General features: G+C 40.0%; 2 protein-coding genes across 2 annotated transcripts; one reads left to right on the plus strand and one right to left on the minus strand.

Annotated features, from left to right (window-relative positions):
* Window positions 1-4,753: 4,753 nt before the first annotated feature.
* Window positions 4,754-5,978, plus strand: PADG_08377 (uncharacterized protein; the record flags this gene model as incomplete). Its single annotated transcript, XM_010765305.1, has 4 exons — window positions 4,754-4,855; window positions 4,927-4,980; window positions 5,076-5,144; window positions 5,784-5,978. 4 exons carry the CDS (start codon window positions 4,754-4,756, stop codon window positions 5,976-5,978), a joined length of 420 nt encoding a protein of 139 aa, XP_010763607.1.
* A 13,301-nt stretch (window positions 5,979-19,279) lies between these two features.
* On the minus strand, window positions 19,280-21,607 carry PADG_08378 (uncharacterized protein; the record flags this gene model as incomplete). The annotated part of the gene is made up of 8 exons (XM_010765306.1): window positions 19,280-19,606; window positions 19,658-19,912; window positions 19,958-20,000; window positions 20,099-20,197; window positions 20,226-20,423; window positions 20,624-20,946; window positions 21,018-21,332; window positions 21,389-21,607. 8 exons carry the CDS (start codon window positions 21,605-21,607, stop codon window positions 19,280-19,282), a joined length of 1,779 nt encoding a protein of 592 aa, XP_010763608.1.
* Between the last annotated feature and the right edge of the window lie 3,359 nt (window positions 21,608-24,966).

The following is a 24,966-nucleotide window of genomic DNA, read 5'->3' on the forward strand; positions in this document are numbered from 1 at the left end:
GCTGCACCCGAAATTTTTGGGTAGAAATAACACATCTGAGAAACCTTCAGCTTGCTATCAAGCCCTAGTTGTATACTGCCTACTTCTTGGAATAATGAAATCATGGTGAGAGAATGAACCCTTCAACATGTGGTTGCAGTTCAGTATTCAAACAGCTTAACAGTTGCGAATACCTCTCCATTGAGCCGCGTGCTCTGCAAGTCAAGGGTATTGTCCATTCGACCGGACGTCGGCCGAAACAGTGGCCGTAAGATGGGTTCTTTTCTTTTATATTTTCCCCCCAATGTCATCCTTGTCCAATCTGTTCCATGTCGTCTTCCAATTGGCCTGCCAACATAGCTTCTATCAAGGGTATCGAGATAGACATCCGTGGCTCCGCATCGTGTTGCAAACTGTGCGAATGAAAAGCAAGATATTTTTAATTAATCAACTTTTCATAGGATTTGAAAGTTGGTGGCTGTGAAATATCATTGCTTTTTGACTAAGCTGCTAATGTATTAATGTAATCAATCACCTAGCAAGACAGATCACCTACTGAGACAGGTCTTCACTACACAATGCATTTAACTACTTAATTGATCAAAACGTCAGCAACCAAAGATGACAATTCTTTATACAAGGAAGGAAGACTTACTCTAGCTATTGAAGCAGTTAAAAAAGGTCAAATTTCTAGTTCTAGAGCTGCTGCCAGATTGTACAACATCTCTCATTTCACTCTTTGTCATCAACTTTACAGCTGTACAATGCGAGTGAACTCTCAGCTAAGAAATCAAAAACTGACCTCTATTGAGGAATTATCTCTTGTTCAGTGAATAATCTCCATAGATGAATGTGGTCAGCTCTCTTAAGTGAGCACTGTATGAGAAACAGTCAATCTTCTTCTTGTCAATTGAGACAACTCTTTCAACTCAAAAACTGTTGATGAAAGTTGAATTAAATGATTCATTGACTGTTATTCTGAGTTAAAAATCTAATTCTTCTAATCATATAACCATCAATGAGCTCTATGTGAAGATCTTAAGATTATTCAAGAATGGTTTAAACTTGTACAGAATACTATTCAGAAATATAACATTGTACAGAAGAATATATATAACTTTGATGAGACTGAGTTTTAGATGAGAGTTATTGAAATAGTCAAGATGATTACTGAGTCAGAGAAGACTCTTTATCTGAAACTTGTACAATCTGAAAATACAGAATGAGTCATCATTATTGAGAAAGTCAATTTAACAGACTAGTCATTATCTTCAATGATTATTTTCAAGGAGAAATTACATCAGACTTTTTGATTTGAAAATGGGCTACCATATAACTAGAGGATTGAAACCAGTGAAAATAAATAGACAGCTGATAAGCTGGGTTTAATCTGGCTTAAAGAGGTGTTCAATAAACATATTTAAGTCTGTATAATCAATTAATGTTGACTCTTGATTCTTGATGAACATGGCAGTCATAATGATCCTGAGTTTGATCAGTTTTGCACTTAAAACTTGATTATTTCTCTTTATATGTCAGCTTATTCCTCTCATCTCTTACAGTCTTTAGATATTGCTTGTTTTTTCTCATTAAAGCAAGCATACAGAAAAGAGGTTGAGAAGAGAATAAGACTTGATATCAATTATATTGATAAAAATGAGTTTTTAACTATCTATCCTTCAGTTTGTAGAGTAGCTCTGAGCAAAAAGAATATTCAGAGTGGATTTAAAGCTATAGAACTAGCTCCATACAATTCAGAGCAGGTTCTTTCCCAGCTCAATACTCAGATATATATACTAACCCCCCCAGAGACCTCACATAGCTCCCAGGCCTTCTAGGCCACTGCCACATCTTATAATATACAACAACTGAAGCTTCAGAGTGAGAAGATTAAAAAATATCTCAAGCATTGTATACAAAGTTCACTCAGTTCAATTAATCAAGCTCTGGAAAAACTAGTCAAGAGATGTCAGATGACTATACATAGTGTTGTTATTTTAACAAGAGAAAACAAAGAGCTGAAGGCTATAAATGCAAAGCAAAAAAGAAAGTGAGAAAGATGTCATACATACATAAGTCAGAGGGAGGGCTTAACTGTTCAAGAAGGGGTGGATCACATACAAAGAGGCATTGCATAGAAAAGAGAGATAATAGAGCAGTCTGATAAGCAATCATAAAAGCAAACAGCACTACAGTGTAGTAGATGTGGTGTTATAGAACATACTATTCATATATGCTCCCAGCATACAGGGAATAATTTATAATGTAATTAGCTGGTTTTACTATTTAGTTGTGGTGATATTCAATCAGAAAGATATTGAATGATGGAGATCTGTCTCAGTAGATGATCTATCTCACTAGATGATTGATTACATTACAACAAATCAGAATTATATAAAGTCAAGCACCACGTATATTTGAAATATCGCCATGACACAATCTTAGAGTTTTACTTCTCATAAGAGTGAACTCTTGAAGAAATTGCTTTCAAAAACCATGAATATATCAGACCCTTCCGTCGTGTGATTTGTTTTCCGTCATATGCCTTCTCTACTAGAGCTTAAACAGATACAATTAAGAATTCAGTTGAATTTGTCCCTAAATCTTAACTGAGTTCTGTTAGAAATGTTAAAGATTAGTTAAAACTCAACTCTCTGAAATACCCTTTGTTTGCACTTAGTTATTCTCAGCTACACTAACCTTGGGTCCGTAGTTAGGTTAGGTCACGTGCTCATCACGGTTTTTTTCTGTCTGTGTCTAAGGAAAACTTTGGTTTGAGCTGAAAACTAACAGAGTTTCCATGAGATAAAAGCATGAATTTCTTCTCAACAGTGAGTAGAATCCTCATACTGAATCTCCGCTCCCTATAAAAAGGAGCTCAATCCCCTACAAGATCTATGTTCCTTCTTTCTCCTTTAACGATTCCTTTTCTGTTTCTATACGCGCTAGTTGTTAGCTGTTTTCAGTGGCTAGCCCGTCACAGAGTATGACAGATAAAATTATATAAAAACTAATTCATTTTGAATCTATCTCAGATATCAAGGGCATGGTTTCAATTGACAAAGGATTAGCGCAAAACTAAGAATGAAGAGAATGAATTTAGTTTCAAAAGACAAAGAAAACACAGTGCTATCAGTACTATCAAAGCTATTACAAGTTTCTATCCTGTAACATACTTCACCACAAGTAGCGGACAACCACCAAGCAGCGGATTCTCTCCGACAATCACACACTTAAATATTTAAAATATTAATAATTGAATATATTGCTATTATTAAAGCAACTGTGTATAGTATGTTCAATAAACTCACAGCCACTACAATACAGTGAAACTCATTGATGAAATAGCTTTAATATGAGCTTCAATGTGCATATCAACCTGCTAAACACACCTATAATCTTTTTGTATAAATAGAATTGTATTCTGATTGAGATTAGCATGTTTTCATGTTTTTTTCTCTATTTTTTACTTATTCCCTGCTTATAAAACCTTAATTTTTTAATGAAGAAGAATAGAACATTTTTTTGGTTCTATATATTTAGTAATTGTTAGGGTGCGAATGCGAGCTGCATAAGAAGGAAACTCTCTGCGTTGCTAACTGCTAAATAACGAAATACTAAGCTTGATGGGATGAAAGGAATTATAACCACCCGCATGGTCGCGTGGTCACGTGATGAGTATTAGGCCTAATCGGGCGCCGAACTTAATCCGACGTCGAGTCTAACCGGGCGCCGGGCACCGGGCCTCGGTCGGTAAAGCCATGATAAAAAAAGAAGCATTCAGCTTCTTTTTGATGCAATGAAACAGGAAAAAACCTCCATTGAAATAGAAATTCCTCAAGGATCTTCAGTCTCATCCATTCCTGTTGCTATATATACAGCTAGAGTCAAGATAAAAGCTTCTACTTATCTATCTAACTGGGCAGCCTGTTAAACTGAGGATTTAGAATGTGGAATGAATTGTGGATCGGAGCGGATCAACCTTCGGAGCGGAGCTTAACCCATATTACAAAGCAGCTGGGCCATAACAATTTTTGTCTCAATTTTATGAGTTTTAGAACTAGTGTTTAAAACACATTGCCAATTGAGTTTTGTATGCAAATTAGCAGTAGAGAAACATACAAGAACATGGGAGTGTGAGAAGAGGCTTTTGTATTTCTAAAAAAGCTGCAAAAATCTACTTCTGATGATGAGTGGGGGGTGTCGAACCCCTCTATCATGTGACCTTCTCTCCATCATTAGTTAGTGGTTCTTGCAGTTAGCAACCTTGTTGCAGTCAATCAAGCTTGTCATTATGTTTGTCTCGACACGTTATGTACGGCAATGCCGGCTGTATATTGCCCACTTTGCTCTCTCGGCTTATTCTTCTGGTGTTTTCAAACCCGAACCCTTCACCCGACTTCTGTGGCAGGAGAGTTGCTTATAAATCTCGGTCTTTTGACCGACAGCTTATTTAGCCAGAACTATGAGGGATTATCCCTCGTTATCTACCAAAATGTTATAAACTAGGTAATGTTTTATGAATTTGCCTCCATTTCCTTTGAGCTCGGCAATTGTTAGTCAAGCTCATGTTAGAATATTGGATCTCATAATAGTTTTACCAGACGTGAGCATATAGTAAGCATGGATGTGAAGTGCATAATCAATGACTATAAAAGCTGCGTGAAATCTGCAACACATATTATAAACTAGTGGAGCAGAGTTGAAGAACAGTGATTATTCACTTAATTGCCATTCTCACTTAATAAAGCTACATAGGCCGCTTCACACAAAAATGAAACTTCCACTTCTAGTGTCTGCATTCTTCTGGCTAGCTCCTGTGATGATCTTTGCATTGCCTCCTGGAATGTGGGAAAAATGCGCATATTCTTTGTGGGTACATTATTACCATTGCCTCACTTCTTCATCATATACCCTTTGAAACTATAGCTAACATAGTATCTTTAGTGCCTGGATAGTGATGAATGTCGGCAAACATATGACTGCTGGTACAAGGCTCTTGTAAGTAATATTTTATTTTCTCTTCACTGTGCTTGATTGAAAGTTTACAATGATAAGAATGAAAATATCTAATTTGACATTTTCATGAAATACAGGATCACAACTTAGATTATATCTTCTGTAATATTGGTGTATATGAGCCACACAAATGCTGGGTTTACGCGGTAAGTCCATCCCCCATCTGATGTTAAAAAAAATGAAAATGAAATAAAAGAAAACTAATAATTTTGTTTAATTAATAGAAAATCTGATACTATAAGAAGATGATGCTGAGAATGAGGAGTCAACAATAGTTACCATCGCGTGGGTTATTTGATGAGAAGCTGAATGAGTAGATGTTGATCTTTCCTACTATATCTCACTTATAAAGTGATTGGCTCCTTATTATTCTTAATAATGCAGAGGATTAGTGTGTGTCAAATTGTCAAATGTATGAGATAGCTGATATACGGGGAGGTCCTATACGAACTAGATAGGGAGATGATGTACGGAATAGGAAGGCGGTGAAGCCAAAATAGGTAATTCTCTGTGGGGCAGAATAGTGATCATTAATTCTATTGAGCTCTTCTATCAGTGAATGGAGGATTTCACCCCTCTTTTTATAGATGTTGGAGATGACTGATGTCCTTATGCTGATACCGCTCATTCTATATACAAACTAGCCCGAAAGGGCAACAACAGGCGTAATAGGAAAGCTATTCCTCAAAAGGAGAACTATCAAAAAAAGGCAAATTTTTGAGATGAAAAGCAAATTTTCAGGTGGAAGCCGCATGCAACTGCAGCACGTTGAACCAATGATACAGTCCGCCATATTGGCGCTAGATATCAGCCGCGCGCTGATGTCTCACCCTCTCACCCGTCTTTCACCAAGCCATAAGATGGCAGCACAGAACACAGACCCCTTCAGGATCCTAGAGAAAGTGAGCAATGCCTATAGACTGGACCTCCCCATAATCATGAAGATTCATCCAATCTTCTCCCCTGGACAAACTGCATAAGGACTCAAAGACCCTCTACCCAGGCAAACTGTCAAACCACCAGACCCAATTGAGATAGATAGAGAAAATGAATGAGAGGTAGAGCATATATTAGCAAGTCAAATGAATTGAGGCAAACTGCAATATCAAGTCCACTGAAAGGGATTCAATGAGAATTCATCATGATACCTAGCTCACAACTTCAAGAGATCATCATACAGAAAACATGATTTCCATGAGGAAATTCTATAAAAGTTGGACCATCAAAGCAACTGGATGAATGGTTAAAGGCATGGAAGACAAGCAATTATCTAAGGGATGAGGACAACAATGATCTACTGGCATGAGGAACATGTTGGGCTGTTGGGCCCTAGTTGAGTGTGTGTGTGTGTGTGTGTGTGTGTGTGTGTTTTTATTTAACACCCGGTTAGTCCACGTGCCTTATGGGCACGTGATCTAGTAGAGTCCGTGTCAAACTATAGGGTGGGTAGAGCTGCGTCTGTAGGCGACTATCTATCTAGTAGCTAACTTACAAATGAGGCAAAATGGGTTGTGTATTGCTACGCCAGCAGAGCCCATGGGTCAGTTGCCATAGGGCAGAGGTTTTGAGAGGTTTTAAGTTTGTGGGAGGGAGGTAAAAAAGGTAGATAGAAAGAAAGACAAGAAAGAAAAGAAAGAGAAGAAAAGAGAGAAAGAAGAGAAAGATGATGAAGAAGACAGAAGCAAGACAGAAGAGAAAATGATCTATAAGGTCTGATCTGAAGGTGCACATAAGTGCATTGAACAGATATTCTGATAGAAGACTGTTTCTCTTAGTCAGCTATCAAATTCTAGAGTCTCACACAAGATTGTCAGTATCTCACAAAGATTGTAGATAGGCCAGTGTCACTTTGCTGCTTTTCTTGCAAGAGTGCAATAGTAGAAATGTTCTGAGGTTTTGCTATGTCTGCATCAGCAGTAGCACTCTGCATCTTCATGCTTAAGATGGCTGTGGTAGACTGCAAAGTCTCCATGATCTGATCAGACAGTATAGAGCTTTTCTAATGTGAAGTGTGAAAGTTTTACCTCTGTTGAGACTCTCTTCAGTGGAATCTCCAGCTTCATATAGCATTTGAGCAGGTTTTTGATTCAGTAATTCTCAAAGATCTTTATGATTTGTTCTATAGTGTGCTGCTTTATATAAGCTAGAGTGTCTATGCTGTTGAATTGAGGTACTGTGCTTGTACTTGCTGTCTGTATTGTGACTGCTTTGACTTCAAAATCTGTTTTTTCATTACTGATCACATCTGCATGGTCTGAGACTCATCTAATGACCACTCTGCTCTGAGTGGTCAATGAGAGCCTATCTCTGCTCTGCCAGGTCTTTATGACTTTCAGAAACTACATAAAGATCAGCTGGCTAGAGGTGTTTGACACAGATTCAAGAACTTATACTATCTTCAAATTGTCTAGGCAAATGTAAACATTGCTGGTGAACTTCATCTGAGAAGAGATGATGACTTTCTTTAGACTCTGTAGAGCTGTCATTGCCTTCACATCAAAGACCTCTGCTTTATTCATTAGCAGGTTTTCTGTGAAGACTAAATGATGTTCACTATCTCAGCATATAGCTCATTTTGCATCAGTCACACACTGAGAACACACAATCTGTGAATCATCAGTAAAGATCATCAGATTCAGAGAATTGTGTTGTTGTAGTCAGCTCTTAAAGTCTTGTGCTGTCTGTTTCTTTATGTAGTCTGTTTTATACTCAATTTGCAGATCTTTTTTTCTGAGAAATCTCATTCAAGAGAATGTGAGTGGAGAGTCATGTGCTTCTATCACATCAGCATGACTGAACACTCTAGATAGATATGTGATATAGAGCTGAGTGATAGCTACTTTATTAGAGCATCTCACTAATAGATGTCTCTTGTCTAGCTTTTTGATTCTTACTGCAAATATGACATGTCAGTTGTCTAGTATCTCTTTCATTGACATGATTTCTAACTTGCAGTGTAGAGCTGAAATGAATATGATTTTGTAGACTATCAGTGCCTCTTGCAAAGTATCTTTAAGAGCTAGATCTAGCTTTCTGACTAGACAATTCATTCAATTGAAGATTTTTTTTCTCTTCTTCATTTATATGACTTCAGGTCATCAGGTCTATGCTTCATAGCAGAGCACAGAGAGCATACAGATCTGAATGAATTGTCTAAATAGTTGTACTGAGATGCCTCTTGCTGTGTTGCTTAGTGTCTGTATGTCATTAAACATCTATCATGTCTTAGCTATCATGGTCTTCATGTGTTTCTTGAAGCTCAGTTTTCTATCTAGTCAGATTTCTAGATATCTTATAGAGTTTTTCACTGCATTTACTGTAATAAAGTGAAGGCTGAATGTTATTTCAAGATCAATTAAGAGATTTGAAAGAATTCTGTGCTGTGTGAAGTATGCTATCTTAATTTTGATAAAATTAAATGTTAGCTCTTCTTTGCTAGCTCAATTATTTAACAATTTGAAATTCTTCTGAAGAGTAACAACATTCTCTTCAAGAGTGGTTTCAGCACTAAGCAGTTCTAGATTATTTGCATAGTCTGAGCATGCACATCTTCTTTGTATATTTTGTAGAAAGAACAGAGGTTGAATAAATAGTATGAATAGAATAGATGAGACTGATAAGTCTTGTAAAAGTCTTGCTGAAATATCAAAAACCTCTTTCAGAAGTTTATTCATTCTGATTCTATCTGTGTATTTTGTCATGAAGCTTTTCACTCATTTAATTAAATTTGATGATCAGCTTTGTTCTTGCAGTCTCTGCAGCATTTTTTCTCTAAGTACAGCATCAAAATCATTCTTGATATTCAGAGTAAGAAGAGAGACTACTTTTCTATGAGTCTAGACTTTCTCTATATCATGAATCATCACTGTCACTAGGTCTGAGGCAGTCTGCTCAGTGAGGGCTTCAAAGTGCTGAAGGTGGACAATCTTCTCTATAGCTATCTAGATCAGTCTATAGACTATCAGATGTTCTAGTCCCTTTCTCAACATTGAGAGAAGGGCTATAAGTCTGTAGAATTGCAGAAGTGTTGAATCTTTGTTGATCTTAAACAGCACAATCACTATGACTTCTTGAAAGAAGATTGAGTGTTAGTCAACTCTAAGACAGACTCTGAACAGTCTTTTTATCAATATCTTAATATGTGGTCATGTCTTTCATAGCATCTCTGTTGGCACTTCATCAATTTCTGAAGTGATATTATCTATGTTCAGCAGAGAGTTTTGTATCTCATATGCTGAGACAACAGAAAATGATAATTTGACAGATGATGAATTGAATCAGCTAACTAAGATATTCTCTCTGCTTGCAGCCTTCTGTAAGAGCATCTGTTGCAAAAGATCTCTTTTCTCTCTAGAAGTTGTTCACACTAGCTCAGTCTCTTCATCTATAAGAGGGTGAGAATGAAAGAAGTCAGTTGAATAAGCTCATTTGATCATCTTAAAGATATCTTTCTCTGCTGAGGCCTCTGCTATTTTGTCTCATCAGTATTCTCTCTTAACTTTTCTGATAATCCTGACTATGTTGTCTTTTGCTTTATGTAAAAATTTAGAGCCTAGGCACTGTGCTCAATGTAGTGTTGTCATTGCTTTCTGACAGTTCTCATTTCATCATGACTGGTCTATGTCTTGCCCAGTGCTCTTCTTGATAAAGCTTTTCAGAGAAGCTACTAGCACATCTATGATATTTTAAGCCAAGACATCCAGCTGATCTGTATTGAAATACTCTGAAATATTACATAGTTTGTCTAGTTTTAACTTATAGATCTTCTGTTAGGGAGTGAATGTGAGCTGCATAAGAAGAAAACTCTCTGCATTGCTAACTGCTATATAATGAAATACTAAGCTTGATGGGGTGAAAGAGGTGCTGGGACCTGCTCAGATTATAACCACCTGCATGATTGTTTGATCATGTGAGAATATTTAACCTAATTGAGTGCTGAGCTTAATCTGACATCGGAGTCTAACCAGGCACTGGGCCTTGGTCAGGCTCAGTCAGGCACTGAGCCTAACATCACCCTCTGGTCTAGGGACAAGCATGTCCTCATGCTGGTAGGTCATCATCAACCTCATTCTTCAAGTAGCTGTCTGTCTCCCATGCCTTTAGCCACTCATTTAGTCATCTTGAAAGTCTGGCTTTTGTAGAGTTAGCTTCATGAAAGTCACATATGATGTGTGGTGATTCTTTGAAGTCATGAGCTGGGTATCAAGATGAGTCCTCATCAAATTTCTTTCAGTGAATTTGATATTGCAGTTTGTCTTGATTTATTCAACTGACTAATATATACTTCACTTTCCATTCATTTTCTCCATCTATCTCAATTGAATCTGGTGATTTGACAGTCTGCTCTGATAAAGAGTCTCTTGAATCTTTGCACAGCTTGTCTGAGAAGAAGATTGAATGAATTTTCATAATTGTGAGGAGGTTCAGTCTATAGACATTGTCCACCCTCTCTAGAATTTTGAAGAGGTCTGTGTTCTGTGCTATCAGCTTACAGCTTGATCAGTCAATTCTGTATGATTTCAATATCAAGTAGACAAAATCTCTTACTGTGAAGTCAGATTTTTAGTGATGTCTGTTAGTCTGCCTCTTCATCTGTTTCTGTGCTATCTTCATGCTCTTGTCTGCTCACTCTCAGATCTCTTTCATCTGTTTAATAAAGTTTTGAGCAGTTCTTCAATTTGTTCTCTTCTCTGCTCTTAGTTCTCTTGACAGAGACCTTCAGTCAAATGATGTTTGTGACTCATATTCATTTGCAGCTAGAAAGAAGAAGATCTCAGTGAAGATGTTTGATATGACTGCAGAAGCATAATCTATAATGAGTAATTACTCATTTCAGTCATTTTGATAGTAATTAACATATGAATGAAGGTGCATGACAATATACTGATTTGTTGTCTCTGTCTGCTCATCTGTCTGTATGTGATGTGCTGTTGAGAGTTTCAACTTTATGTCTAGAATTTCTGTGAACTCATTTCAGAAGTTTGATATGAACTGAGAGCTGTGATCAGAGACAATTGAGTCTGATGCTTCATTATAGAAATAGTAGAATCAGATGAATAATTAAGTCAGCTCACAGACTGTAACTTCATGAGTGGTAGAAACTGAAATTGCCTTCTTGCTTAATCAGCAGACTATAACTAGAATGACATCACAGTCACTTTTGCTCTTTGACACATTCATGAAGTCTATTGCAATATGCTGCCATGCTCATTCTGATATTGATAGCAGCTTTAGCAGGCTAGAGGCTTTGTTTCTTGAAATCTTACTAACTCAGCATATATGACAGTTCTGAACATAGTGTAAGACATTCATCTGCCAGGTGGTCTATCAATAGTGAGGGTGAATCAGAGTCAGAGTCTTCTGTCCCTCTGGATGTGCTATTGAGATCTGATCATGAATTTTCTTTAGCAGAGCAGCTATAAGAGTTTCTTCCTGAACAGTGTTAGGGAGCGAATGCGAGCTGCATAAGAAGGAAACTCTCTGCGTTGCTAACTGCTATATAACGAAATACTAAGCTTGATGGAATGAAAGGAGGTGCTGGGGCCTGCCCGGGTTATAACCACCTGCATGGTCATTTGATCACGTGAGAATATTTGGCCTAACCAGGCGCCGAGCTTAATCCGACGTCGAGTCTAACTGGGCACCGAGCCTCAGTCGGGCTCGGTCGGGCGCTGAGCCTAACATCACCCCCCGGTCTAGGGACAGACATGTCCTCATGCTGGTAGGTTGTCATCAACCTCGTCCTTCAGGTAGCTGTCTGTCTCCCATGCCTTCAGCCACTCATCTAGTCACCTTGGGGGTCCGGCTTTTGTAGGGTTAGCTTCATGGAAGTCATGTATGGCATGTGGTGATCCTTTGAAGTCATGAGCTGGGTATCAAGATGAGTCCTCATCAAATCCCTTCCAGTGGACTTGATATTGCAGTTTGCCTTGATTTATTTGACTGGCTAATATATGCTTCACTTCCCATTCATTTTCTTCATCTATCTTAATTGAATCTGGTGGTTTGACAGCCTGCTCTGATAGAGGGTCTCTTGAATCTTTGCACAGCTTGTCTGGGGAGAAGATTGAATGAATTTTCATGGTTGTGAGGAGGTCCAGTCTATAGGCATTGCCCACCCTCTCTAGGATTCTGAAGGGGCCTGTGTTCTGTGCTGCCAGCTTATGGCTTGATCAGTCAATTCTGTATGATTTCAATGTCAAGTAGACAAAATCTCTCACTGTGAAGTCAGGTTCTCAGTGATGTCTATCAGTCTGCCTCTTCATCTGTTCCTGTGCTGTCTTCATGCCCTTGTCTGCTCACTCTCAGATCTCTTTCATCTGTTTAACAAAGTTTTGAGCAGCTCTTCAATTTGTCCTCTTCTCTGTTCTTAGTTCCCTTGGCAGAGGCCTCCAGTCAAATAATGTTCATGACTCATATTCATTTGCAGCTAGAAAGGGGGAGATTCCAGTGAATGTGTTTGAGATGGCTGCAGAAGCATGATCTATAATGAGTAATCACTCATCTCAGTCATTTTGATAGTAATTAACATATGAGTGAAGGTGTGTGACAATATACTGATTTGTTGTCTCTGTCTGCTCATCTGTCTGTGCATGATGTGCTGTTGAGAGTTTCAACTTTATGCCTAGAATTCCTGTGAACTCATTCCAGAAGTTTGATATGAACTGAGGGCCATGGTCAGAGACAATCAAGTCTGGTGCTCCATTATAGGAATAGTAGAATCAGATGAATAATCAAGTCAGCTCATGGGCTGTAACTCCATGAATGATAGGAACTGAAATTGCCTTCTTGCTTAACTGACAGACTATAACTAGAATGGCATCACAGCCACTTTTGCTCTTTGGCACATCCATGAAGTCCATTGCAATATGCTGCCATGTCTGTTCTGGTATTGATAGTGGCTTTAGCAGGCTGAGGGCTTTGTCCCTTGGGATCTTACTAACTCAGCATGTATGACAGTTCCAAACATAGCATAAGACATCTGCCCGCCAGATGGTCCATCAATAGTGGAGGTGAACCAGGGCCAGGGTCTTCTGTCCCCCTGGGTGTGCTGTTGAGGCCTGATCATGAATTTTCTTTAGCAGAGCAGCTATAAGAGTTTCTTCCTGAACAGACACTATCAATCTTCCATGATAGAGCAACATATTATCCTTCATTGTATAGGGGCTATTCTCCTCTCCTACTTGCTGCTGTAGGGGCTCAATTGAGATGACTGTCTTGTTTAAAGACACTATGCATTCAGCAATGTTCTCTTCCTCTGAGGAGTTGATGCTAGCAATATCCATAGAGGGAGTAATCTGAGGGTCAAGGGTCTCTGATTCTAGGAGAATCTGCATACAGCTGTTCTGTTGCTTCTTAACCTGCTCAGGCCTGCTCAGCACATCTGCTAGCAGGTTGGCCTTACCTGGTTGATACTTAATCTCAAAATAGAAATGGGAAAGGAATTCTGCCCAGCAGATCTGACATGCATTCAGCTTCTTGGTTGTCATGAAGTATTCCAGTGTGTGATGATCAGTGAGAACCTTGAATTGTTCTTTCTGTTGTAGTCCCTTAAGCTCAGCTCACCACTTCTGCAATGCTCAGATGACTGCAAGCATTTTCTTGTCATGGATCTCATAGTTGAGCTCTGCATCATTCATTGACTTGAAGTAGAAGACCACAGAGTGTCAAAGATTATCATTCAATCTTTGACTCAGTATCTCAGTCACCACTTCATCTGAGGCATCAGTCTCAATGCAGGTTTCACATCCAGAGTCAAAGTAATGTAGAGTTGGAGCCTCCACCAGCTGCTTCTTCAGTTTCTCAAAGACTGATTGACATTCTAATGTTCACATGAATGGAACTGTCTTCTTTGTCAACTGGTATAGTGATTTTGCAATTCAGCTATAGTTCCTTATAAATCACTGATAGAAGTTGTCAAATTCTAGAAATGATTGAACATCTTTTACTGTGATTGAGATCTGCCACTTTGTGATGACAGTAGTCTTCTCAGGATCTGTCTCAATCTCCTCTGTGGTAATGATAAATCTCAGATATCTTGTTCTCTGAACAGCAAACTCACATTTTCAGATGCTAGCTTGCAAGCCTGCTGTCTTTAATCAGTTCAGTATCAGATTCACTTGCTACTTGTGTTCTTCAAAAGTCCTGCTGTAGATTAGAAGATCATTCATGAATGCTGTCATGAACTTGTCCAGGTAGTCAAAGAAGATACTGTTGACAAATCATTGAAAGCAGGCAGGAGCATTTGTAAGGCTGAAGAGGATCACTCAGTATTTATAGATTCTGTAGCAGGTTCTAAAGATGATCAGATCCTCTGACTTAGAGTCCATTCAGATGTGATGGAACCTCTGCTGAATGTTCAGCTTTGTAAAGTATTTTGCTCTGTTGAGTCAGTTCATCAGCTCATCTATTAGAGGCAAGAAATACTGATCTTGTTTGATCATAGCATTCAGCTTGTGAAAGTCAACACAGAATTGTAGCTTCTTCCCACTACAAGCAATCAGAATTGAGGAGGTGTAGAGGGCTGAACTTGAAATGACAAAGCTCTTTGCTAGGTTGATTTCAAGATAGATCTTCACTGCTTCTAGTTCCTTCAGATTCATCTTATATAGAGATGCATGTTCAATGTTCTAAATGAGGTCAGTGTCAGACTGAAGCTCTATCTTAAAATCAACATTCTTCTGTAGAGGAGGTAATTCATCTGATGCTTTCTTTGAGAAACAGTTCTTCTGATCTTTCAATCATTCTGATAAGTTGCTGATCAGCTTCTCATCAGACTTCTTCTCAGCTCTCACTAAACTCTGCTTCTCCTTAAGCTGTTTATCAATTTCATACAGACTGATTATGAAGACTGTTGAGTTCTTGTTCTTCATGTAATTATGAAAAGAAGCAGTCTCAATGAAGTTCATATTCATCATCTGTGATGCTGTCTCCTCCCAGGTCAGTCTCTGCCTTGTCTTAGATGTCATGACTGAGCTGGTTCCTTTCAATCTGCAGAGCTGAGTCTGATGCTTCTGTCTGATCTTCTTGTCCAGTTTGATCTCTCTTCATTTTACATCTGTCTGATGCTCAGACTTAGGGTCTGAACACTTCAGTATTGATTGAAGCACTATCTTCAGCATCAGCTCTGCCATCTGTTCAAGGATAGACCATTCACTCAGCCAAATCAGATGTTGGTTTTTAACATCAAGTCATATATCCTGTGCTGCCAATCACTTTTGTCCCAGGATGACAGAGTACTGGTTTAGGTTCATCACCAGCAGAGAAACATTCCGGAATCTCTGGCCATCCACTCAGAGATTTAGAGTCAATGTGCAGTCTATCACCCTGCCAGAGATGTCATTGTATCCCTTCATGCAGCATTTGAATGAGAGTTTCTGAAACTTTCTATTGAAGAATCTCGCCAATTCTATAGCATATCAAATATCAATAAAATTCACATCATTTGCTTCAGTATCAGTGAGAGAATTTGTAGAAGTAGCAATTTCATTGTGAGCTAACTTAATTGAGACATTAAAGCTCTTTCCCTCAATCAAGTCCTTCATCTTAAATCTCTCAGACTATTGAATTATCTGAGATAAAGTCTTCTCTCAGACTCACTCTTTTCTCAAATCTGCTGAAGACTCAGAAGTGTCATTCTCTGTGAGCTCAGTGATCATCTGTTGAGACTTCTGCTTTGCAGAGCAGTTTCTGACAATGTGGTCTTTCTTCTTGCAGTAGTAGCACTGAATATCTGAATGAGTGTTCAAGACTTTCTTTATGATAGAGGATTTTGTGACTAAGATGCTGTGGGAAGTTTGACTGTCAAAGATCTGTGAGATGTTTTGCTTGAAGATATTAGACTCATTTCTCTGCAAGCTCTTTGACTTCTGAGTGACATTGATTGTCTGAAGAATGTGAACTGCCTGAGCACAGATCTTCTGAAACTCAGCATATGTATTGATGATTGCATTGACTACTGCCACCATTCTCTGAAGATCAAAGAACAGCTTGTCATTGAAGTCTGTCTTGTAGTTCTCTTTGACAATCTTGACCTCATCTGCCAGATGTAAGAATTTTGTGACAAATTCATGATAATTGTCTCCATTGCACATAATCAGCTTGTAATAATCACTCTTGACATTTTGCAGCTTGTTAGCATTCTCATATATTGACTTGAGATGCTCAAATATCTCTTCTGCAGTCTGATATCACTCAGAGTGGTTCTCTTTCATACAGAGTGCAATGTGATGTGCTATGTCCCCATCAGTCCAGTTTTCAATGTATGCAATTCTCATGCATTCAATAGAGTAGTGGTCAGCATTCTTCTGAAACTTGTTCTTCATTTGAAAGAGCCAGTGTTCAAATTTTGACTTCTTGCTGTCAGTGAGGTGTTTTGAGTCATCAATCTTGACAGACCTCCAGGTAGTCTCAGAGGAGATGACTTCTTGCTGTCAGTGAGGTGTTTTGAGTCATCAATCTTGACAGACCTCCAGGTAGTCTCAGAGGGGATGACTTCTTGACTTGCTGCTTGATTGCTGACTGTCATGCAGATCAGAGTGTGACTAAGTTCATCACATTCAGCAATTAGCTCATCAATCTGACTTTGCTTGACAGCAGTCTGATCAGTGATGTTGTTTCATTCCATCCTCAGACATGTGATTGTATCCCTCAACATTTTTTCATCATCAAAGATGCTGTCAAAGATTGCTGCTAACTCTTTGTGGACATGGTCCTTGTCTGAGTGAATTGTCTGTCTGAATTCTTCAAGTGAGACCCATGGTTGATCAGTTGACCTAGTTAGAACATATCATCAGTTCCTCTTGGTCTTTTCAGAGGGCTGGAAGTCTGGGGTGGCCATCCTGATCTGGGTCTCTCTGATGACTAGGGGGGATGGAATAAGTTGCTGTTATATGTTGTGCTGTCAGATTCTTGCTGAGCAGGTTCTACTCAACCCTGAGTAGAAGGGGTAGGATGAAGCTTAGTATTATGTTAGGGAGTGAATGCGAGCTGCATAAGAAGGAAACTCTCTGCGTTGCTAACTGCTATATAACAAAATACTAAGCTTGGTGGGATGAAAGAGGTGCTGGGGCCTGCCTGGGTTATAACCACCCACATGGTTGTTTGATCACGTGAGAATATTTGGCCTAACCGGGCGCCGAGCTTAATCCGACGTCGAGTCTAACCGGGCATCGGGCCCGGTCGGGCTCGGTCGGGCGCTGAGCCTAACAGAAAGCTGTTGATATTTATAACATTATGACAAGATGCTTTGATCAATTTCATACTTTTTTGCAGTTGCAAGATAATTTGAGACCTCTTGCAACCTCAGATCTTCCAGTGCTAATTGAATAGAGGCTTCATTGCTCATGGTGTTGAGGTTGGAAGTGGAAGGTTGACAAGGTGAAAGAGGTGGGCATTGAGAATTCTGCCGCGAGTACTCCATACAGCCTGCAACAACTTTTTTTTTTCTGAATTTTCATCCACAGCTTGGCACAATGTCTTGTATGCCCTCACCAAGTGTTTACTGAGATGTGTTTTGAGCAGTCGCTTTATTGAAGGAGTTGCCTTCCATGCATAAGGCATTTTGGAATTTGGGATCAAGCACGCAACATCTGCTGGGTCAACTCAGATCTTCAAGACCTTCTCTGTTGATTTTGGTTAACTGAACTCAACATTTCTCTCTCTCTTCACTCTTCAGCTGGCCTTTCAGATGTGTTCTGATAATGCCCTTCGACATTTAAGCCTCCAGTAGTAGCGGTTGCGGTTATGTGCCTCTGCCATGGTTGGCGGTTGTTGAGGTCGGTTGGACCATACGCTTGCAGCCTTTTTTAGCCAATTTCTACCTTTGCAATACAGAGGGTGGGTAAGATGCGCGATCAAATTCTGATTTCCTCTATCTGCGAGCCTTATTCATTTACTTTCTTGCTAGCTAACTAGTCAGTCCCCTTCTTGGCTAATTTTTTTTTTTTTTTTTTTTTTGGGTCAGTAGCAAATGCGGCTCGGCTCCCCTTATTTGCATAGGTGATACATATTCCTAATTTGAATAGAAGATGCTTCCATAGCAAATCTGTTCATCACTTATCTTCCTCGCATCGAACAAGATGACAATATATGGGAAATCCTTGCCGTATATGGAGGGATATTCTATTACCCTGCAACTCCATTTTCTCCCTTTGGTTGCTTTTGGTCTGAATCTTCTAAGGCTACCCCAGGGACTTTTGTTTACAGTGGTTTGCACTATGCATACATCTACAGAATGCAAGACACCAGATGATTAATCTGTTGCATTATAATTGTTTGTGACTTTATCAATATTATCATATGAGCAGGCCCTATCCATCACTATGAACGGGGGATGATGAAGAACATGTCAAGACTATAAATCACAGAATTATGAGCCAGTCAAATAAACATATGCTTCAGTTCTCATGCGATGCTCTCTCAGTTCGAAATTTCCTCCTGTTGCTCAGCCCATGTAGCAATGTCACTTAAAAAACGCCGGGCAATGCCTATCTTTATACCATTTTCAATAAAGAATTTTGGATTTTGATCGTTGTAGACCTGCTCAAGATCAAAACCATTCACCAGTGCCGCATCACATGCTTTTCAAAAGTCTGTTTTGAGCGCCTCAGTGGTAGCATTAGATTCTTGCCACTGCTGTATGCCTTCACAGCCTCATCTCGAGGGCCAAAGGATCTTGGGCCAATCAAGGTAATGAGTAGTTGCATACAAATGCCGACTGGCAGGTATTGCTGCGAAGATGGTGTAAAGGAATAATATATAACCGCTTGTTCCGAAGCCACAATTGTTCATCTGGTTACAATTGCAAAAGGGAAACGCAAAGGCAGATGAGGACAGGAGGAATTGTGAGTGATCTGTGAGGTGAGTGGGGGCTTTCAGGCACTACATGAAACCCCCACCTTGCTGATTGGCTCCTTCGCCCTCGTTGCCAGGAGGAAACCAAGACGGCTGTGAGCCCGGTGGCAGGCAGCCAGCCGGGGCACTGGGTTCACTGGTGCCGACACGTGTTGCGAATTGTGCGAGCATGCCGTACTTGGGTGAATGGGTAGTTAATGCACACTCCGCATGGAGCAGAAGATTTTTCAGGGTTTTCAGCCCCACATTGCAGATTTTGCAATCCATCAGCCGAAACTTCTTCAGATGCCACCTCTGGAAATGTTTGGTCAGGTCCCCTGGTTCCTGGAATGAATAGACTCAGTCTGCCAGCAAGAATTTGGTGTTCTGCAAACAGAGAAAGCAAATTTTGGGTCACAGTTCTGTCCGGACCGCTTAAACGGCCGACTCAAGGGGCGCGGTCGATGATGGCTGGCCAATCACTCCCCCGCCTTGACGGCCGTTTGCTACAAGGTGGCCGACCTGGGCCTAGAGCCGTGACCACGTCGACGGCAGAGCGGCCCCTCTCCAGCACCGCAGTATGCACTGACGGTGTGGAGGGCGGTAATATGTCGCTGCAGTTCTGCCTCTGGGGTCTTTTGATGGAAGCATTAGGGCCGCATCGATCATGATCAGATATCTGTTCAGGCGTCATGTACTCAGACTGCTCTAGTTCACCTCTCACATCCTTATCGATAACCTTTCCGGAGAGCTGCCGCTTGCTGTTGATCACTGGCTGTTCCTGTCAGTATTGCTCTAGAATCTCATGCCTGAGCTTGATCCTCACGCGTTGCTTCTCGCTGCGGAGCCAGCGAACGGCCTTGTGATATCTCTCATCTCTCCTCTCGTGCTTCTCAACCTGGCGCCTATATTTGTCTTCCCATTGTCGGTCTTTCTCAGTCTTTCGGCTGTACCTCTGTCCCATCCGACTGTGGAGCCAGCGTGCAGTAGCGTCACGGCGCTTCTTCATACATTTGACTGACCAGGAAGTCTTCAGAATGCGCGCCAGGTAGTTTAACAATCTCGACTGCTCCGGCATCAGCTTCCAGAATCAGCAGGAGTTGATGGACCATCTCATTAAGCACACCATCCTCTTCAGTACCTTCTGCAGTTTGCGGCCATGGTAGATGCTGAGGATATCAGTGGTGATGTTTCAGTCCAGATAGTGTTTGAGAAACGTATCAATACTGGCGTGCTGGAGCATCAGGTTCTGGAGAGAATCACTCACATCCGCCGTTTGACAATGCCAACATCAACAGGCATGTTCACTCTTGAAAAGGGAACGGGAGGGAAAAACAGATGGACAATCACGGCTCTTGTTGAAACCCTTCACCACTGCATCACAGAGAACATACAGCTTTGAAACCTGCTGGAAGCCTATGATCTCGCCACTCTTTTTCATCTGAGTCTGCACTGAAGCTTTGGTCAACCAGATCTCATGTGTAATGCAGATGCTATCTCTTTCGTGGACAGTTGAGCAGAAGATGAACTGATCTGTCAGATCATCTTGCAGTGAGAGTTTTTGCTGATTGAGTCCATTCAGAACACGCAGGCTGTAGAGATCCTCAGGGTGTTTGATGCCTTGTCACTTGAATGCCTGGATGTGAAGCAGCATCCCCGGGAGGAAGACATGTGGACTGAGCACCAGAGTTGGGTCGTAGATGATTCTCTGGAAGTCAAAAAGTGTTCCTGGACGAAAAGCCAGTCGACTCATGAAGAAACAAAACAGCCACGGAGCATGGGGGAAACCTACACATAGTTCATGCCCAGGAAGGTCTTGGTGAAGTGGGCGGTCAGCCCAACGCACAGATGAGGTACACTGATATGGGGGTCCCGGACCAGCATGAGCTCCAGATCATGATACTGAAGCTGGGTCAAGGCATCTGGCTGATTACCCGTGATACCCGTGACCTGACAGAAGAGGATCAGCTCACCACGCAGCCGACTGACCAAAAACTCCATCTCGTTCATGACCAGAAGCACGTGGAGGTACTCCGCCAAGTCACCAACGTACATGGGCTCCCCGGGCCTCTTCTCGTGGCTGAGCTTCTCCTCATCAGCGATGAGCTCGATCACCTGTCAAAAATAGTTTAGACGGAGATATCATAAGGGGAGAGGATCTGATACCAGGGTAGGAGCCACATTACATTCCGTGCTTGAGCCATGATCAGAGGATTGATGCTGTCACCCGTGGCTTGCTTATAGATCTGAGAAAACTGCTTCCAGAAGGTTCCCAGGGAGCTGACGGCTTGGATCCCCGGCCACCTTCTTCCCCCTTTGCCACGACATTGGTCGCAAGCCCCGCTGAGAAACCCTTTAAAGGATTGGATTGAGAGTGTCCAGTAGACATCAAGCACATTATTCCTTCTCATGTATTCACAGTATCTGAGAGCCTCCACAGTTAGCGGGATGTTTTGGGGCATGCTTGAGATCACACTCATAGTGCCAGTGGTCTGAAGACTCTATCCATGTTATCAACCATCGCTTTCTTCAAGCAACACTACCAAAAACATTTAACATCAAGAGTAGTCTCCTCGACCTTATAATATTCAAGAGAAGGAAGCTTATTATCTTCTGAGATCTCCTCATCACTGTCATGACTATCCTCACTATCCTGGCTGTCAGTCTCCTCAGTCCTGTCAGTATTGTCATCACTGTGGTCTGAAAACATATCATCAGCGTATTCCAACTCGCTGTTGGAGAACTCACTACCCTCAGTCTCAGGGGAAGGAGGCATGCTAGGAGTCAGGCAAAAAGGAAACCTGCTGACGACACTGGAGAGATCAGAGTGTGAATGGATGAGGATGAAAGGCAGAACAAGAGAGGAACGAGAGGAAAAGTTGATGGTGTGAAAAGGTATACAGCAAAATAGCCTATGGGGACAATGTCAAACTGGAGTCATATATTGATGTTACTCGCGGATGAATCTGGAGTGAAACCAGAAGAGCAGAAGGCCACCTATCTCCCATGGAGGGAGGATAGTGCCCGGCAAATGGGAAGGGATCCATTTTGAGTGACCTGGCACGAAAAGAAATGGTGGCCTCTGGCTCACTCGGGGTGGGGGATGGTGAGGTGAGTGAAAACAGACTGGCAGAGGGAAGTGTTTCAAGGTTGGCGCGACATGACGATCGCATTGATTGTAACTATGTGTGCATGTTGGAGGAAGGACAGCACAAAATGGCTTTGGGACCAGCTTCTTTCAGCCGCCCACTCGCCATCACATCATTTAAGCAAATAATATATTTAACTTTTATGAAATATAATAAATAAATTTCCAAGCCAAGACATCCATCAAGCTTTTTGCAGGCCTCGGATGAATGTTTTTGAACGGCTTTGGCAGTTTTGGCGTGTTGTTTGATGGTGAGCAGCTAGGAAACCCATTTAACTAGTTAACTACCAAAGCCAGTTCCACCACTTCATCCACGAGGTCTTAGCTGTAACTAACCCTTAGCTAACTTCCAGATGATTTCCAAGGATTCTGCGGTGCCCAGCAGGCGACCACATACATAGAGATAGAAGAACACAGAAGATTCAACACAGAGGACAGGTTGGGTTTGTTCCTGTAAAAGGATGCCAAACTGTTGAGATGGAGAAAGCAACAGTGATAGACTTTTAATAATTTTCTTTTGCATGTATTTATAATTAAAAATATTATTAATAAAGCTTTTATTTTTTTATATATTTTTCCATATTTAAATACAGTAAGTAACTATTCACGCAATGGCACTGTTGACTTCTTATCTTAGCGTCATCCCTTGTAAAATTCAATATATTTTATAGAAATAATAAAGACTTTTAATAATTTAAGCAACTGATAAAAATATTTATATATTATAAAAAATTAAAAGTAATGAGTTTAAATCTAATAAGATAGAATAGTATTAAAAATCAAATATTAATTGAATTTTAAATGACATTTTATTCATATCTTTAATATTATTAATTAAAGTAATTATGACTCTACTTTACATATAAAACACTGCTATTTTTAGATTAAAAACTATGTATTATAAATTCTATAATTAAATATTCATTAATACTTTTCTATAAAGTTTACATTTAACTTACTTTATTATATAAATATATATATATAAAACTTTACATTCTAAATATATTATAGTTACTGTATTTAAATATGAAAAAATATATAAAAAATAAAAGCTTTTAATAATATTTTTAATTATAAATACATGCAAAAAAATTTATAATAAGTGTGTCATTAAATACAGATCTAGTATTTTCTTATAATAAAAAAGACAAAATCATAAGAAAAAATTTAAAAATTTGAAAATTAAAAAAATAAAAATAAATCCAGAGTTTTATACAGATTGGTTGTTTGTTAAAGTGGATATATATGCAAGAATCGTAGAGTAGCCGAAGGGTATTAAAGAAATTTTTTTTTTAAAAAAATAAATAAACTAATGCTATTTCATTTGTATGTTTTTGTTGCAAATTTTGATTTAATTTATGGGTACATCTAGTCTAGACGACAAAAGGGAATAAAAGGCATGAAAAATGTAACCACGAGTCCATGAAACACATTCAAGCGCTATCTGGGGCAAAAAACATATAATAGCATAGCATGCGGGGGAAATGTAAAAGCTGGAAACAGAAATGGGGAATGAAATGGGAACGAAACCGAATAGGACAATGGAGGGGTCGTGGTACATACATTTCTGGAGAGAAATGGGGGAAACGTGGGTATGGGCATCATCTCATCTACTTGGGAAATGGTAAAGGCATAAATAGAAGACAGGGAAAGTGACAGGGTACAAAAAAGGGGGAAAACATTTAAAACACCCCTGGTGGGAACAAATACATGAACTGAAATGGATATGTATGTAGTTGGGGGGAAAGGGGGTAAATAAAACAACAATCTTCAATGAAGAAATAACATCTGTCTGTCATGGGAGAAGAATCGATAGAATCGATGAAGCCGAAGCGTGATCCCTAGACGGCAATGGCAAAGACGGAGGAGTGCCGGGGCGGACCAGCCATGCAGAAATGCAAAAGCAATTTTCGTCATGAGTTTGCTATGTAATGTGGTAGATGGTCAGATGAAAAGAAGAAATGAAAAAAATGAAAAAATGGTAGAAGACCCGATGGCATGGGATATGGCGTGAGCATGTGCATGTAAATCTACACCTGTATTCTGTAATCATAAAGATCAAGAGGTCCACATCCAATGATACAGAAATCAATCGACACTTTGGTGGCAACGGGTGTGAGGCGAGATATCGTATAACAATCACCGTATCCAAGGTGACCACTAGCATGGAATAAATGGCTATGCAGATGAACTCAAGAAAGCAAAAAAGGGCTGTTGATAGGACAGACAGATGATCGGTGGAAAATGCCACAAAAATGGAGCAGTTATGCAGCTTGAAAATGGTGATTGAAAAAAAAATTGTAAAAAAAAATATGAAAAAAAGAAATAAAAAATACCAAAAAATAGAACAAATAGAAAAGAAGAAAGAAAGAAAGAAAATAAAATGAGGTTATTTCGGAGTTTCCATCCCAGAGAGATGCTGGACGGGTGAATGGGGAATAATGATATATGTCGTATGTCGTCGGCTTGGGGATGAAGGTATCGATAGGATAACCATGACTGTTTCCCTTTCTTGACGCGGGCAGATCTCTAGAAAGGCAAAGAGGAAAACAACTTCTCTTCGTCATGGCGTACAAAAGAAGATGAAGATTTTTGCTCAGGAGACATGATATGGCTTGTTATGCCAGAATGTGGTGGATCAAAAGATAGATATGCAAAGTGATGTTACCAAGACGACTAAATCAAAATAGATCAATTTTGAAGTCTGAATCGGGGAATCTGCTGGCTTGTTCAGACGAATCTTTCTCCCCAACCCAAGACCTCTCTCTTACCACACCATCCAAAGGTGCGCTTCTTCGCGTCGTCGTGAAGTCTAGACCGTGACTGAAAATTCCTCATGACTTCGTTTCGTCGTGAAATTCTGATTGTACATTTGTGAACAAAGGGAAAACAAAATGAAGACAGGAAAATCGTGATGGGTAAACTGATGGTGATTCCAGAGCTCGCTGCTTCCGGATGAGGCGTTCTGACAAAATGGTGAGAGCGAA

The sequence above is a fragment of the Paracoccidioides brasiliensis genome (assembly GCF_000150735.1).
Source record: "Paracoccidioides brasiliensis Pb18 unplaced genomic scaffold supercont2.16, whole genome shotgun sequence".
In the NCBI taxonomy this organism is placed as follows: domain Eukaryota; kingdom Fungi; phylum Ascomycota; class Eurotiomycetes; order Onygenales; family Ajellomycetaceae; genus Paracoccidioides; species Paracoccidioides brasiliensis.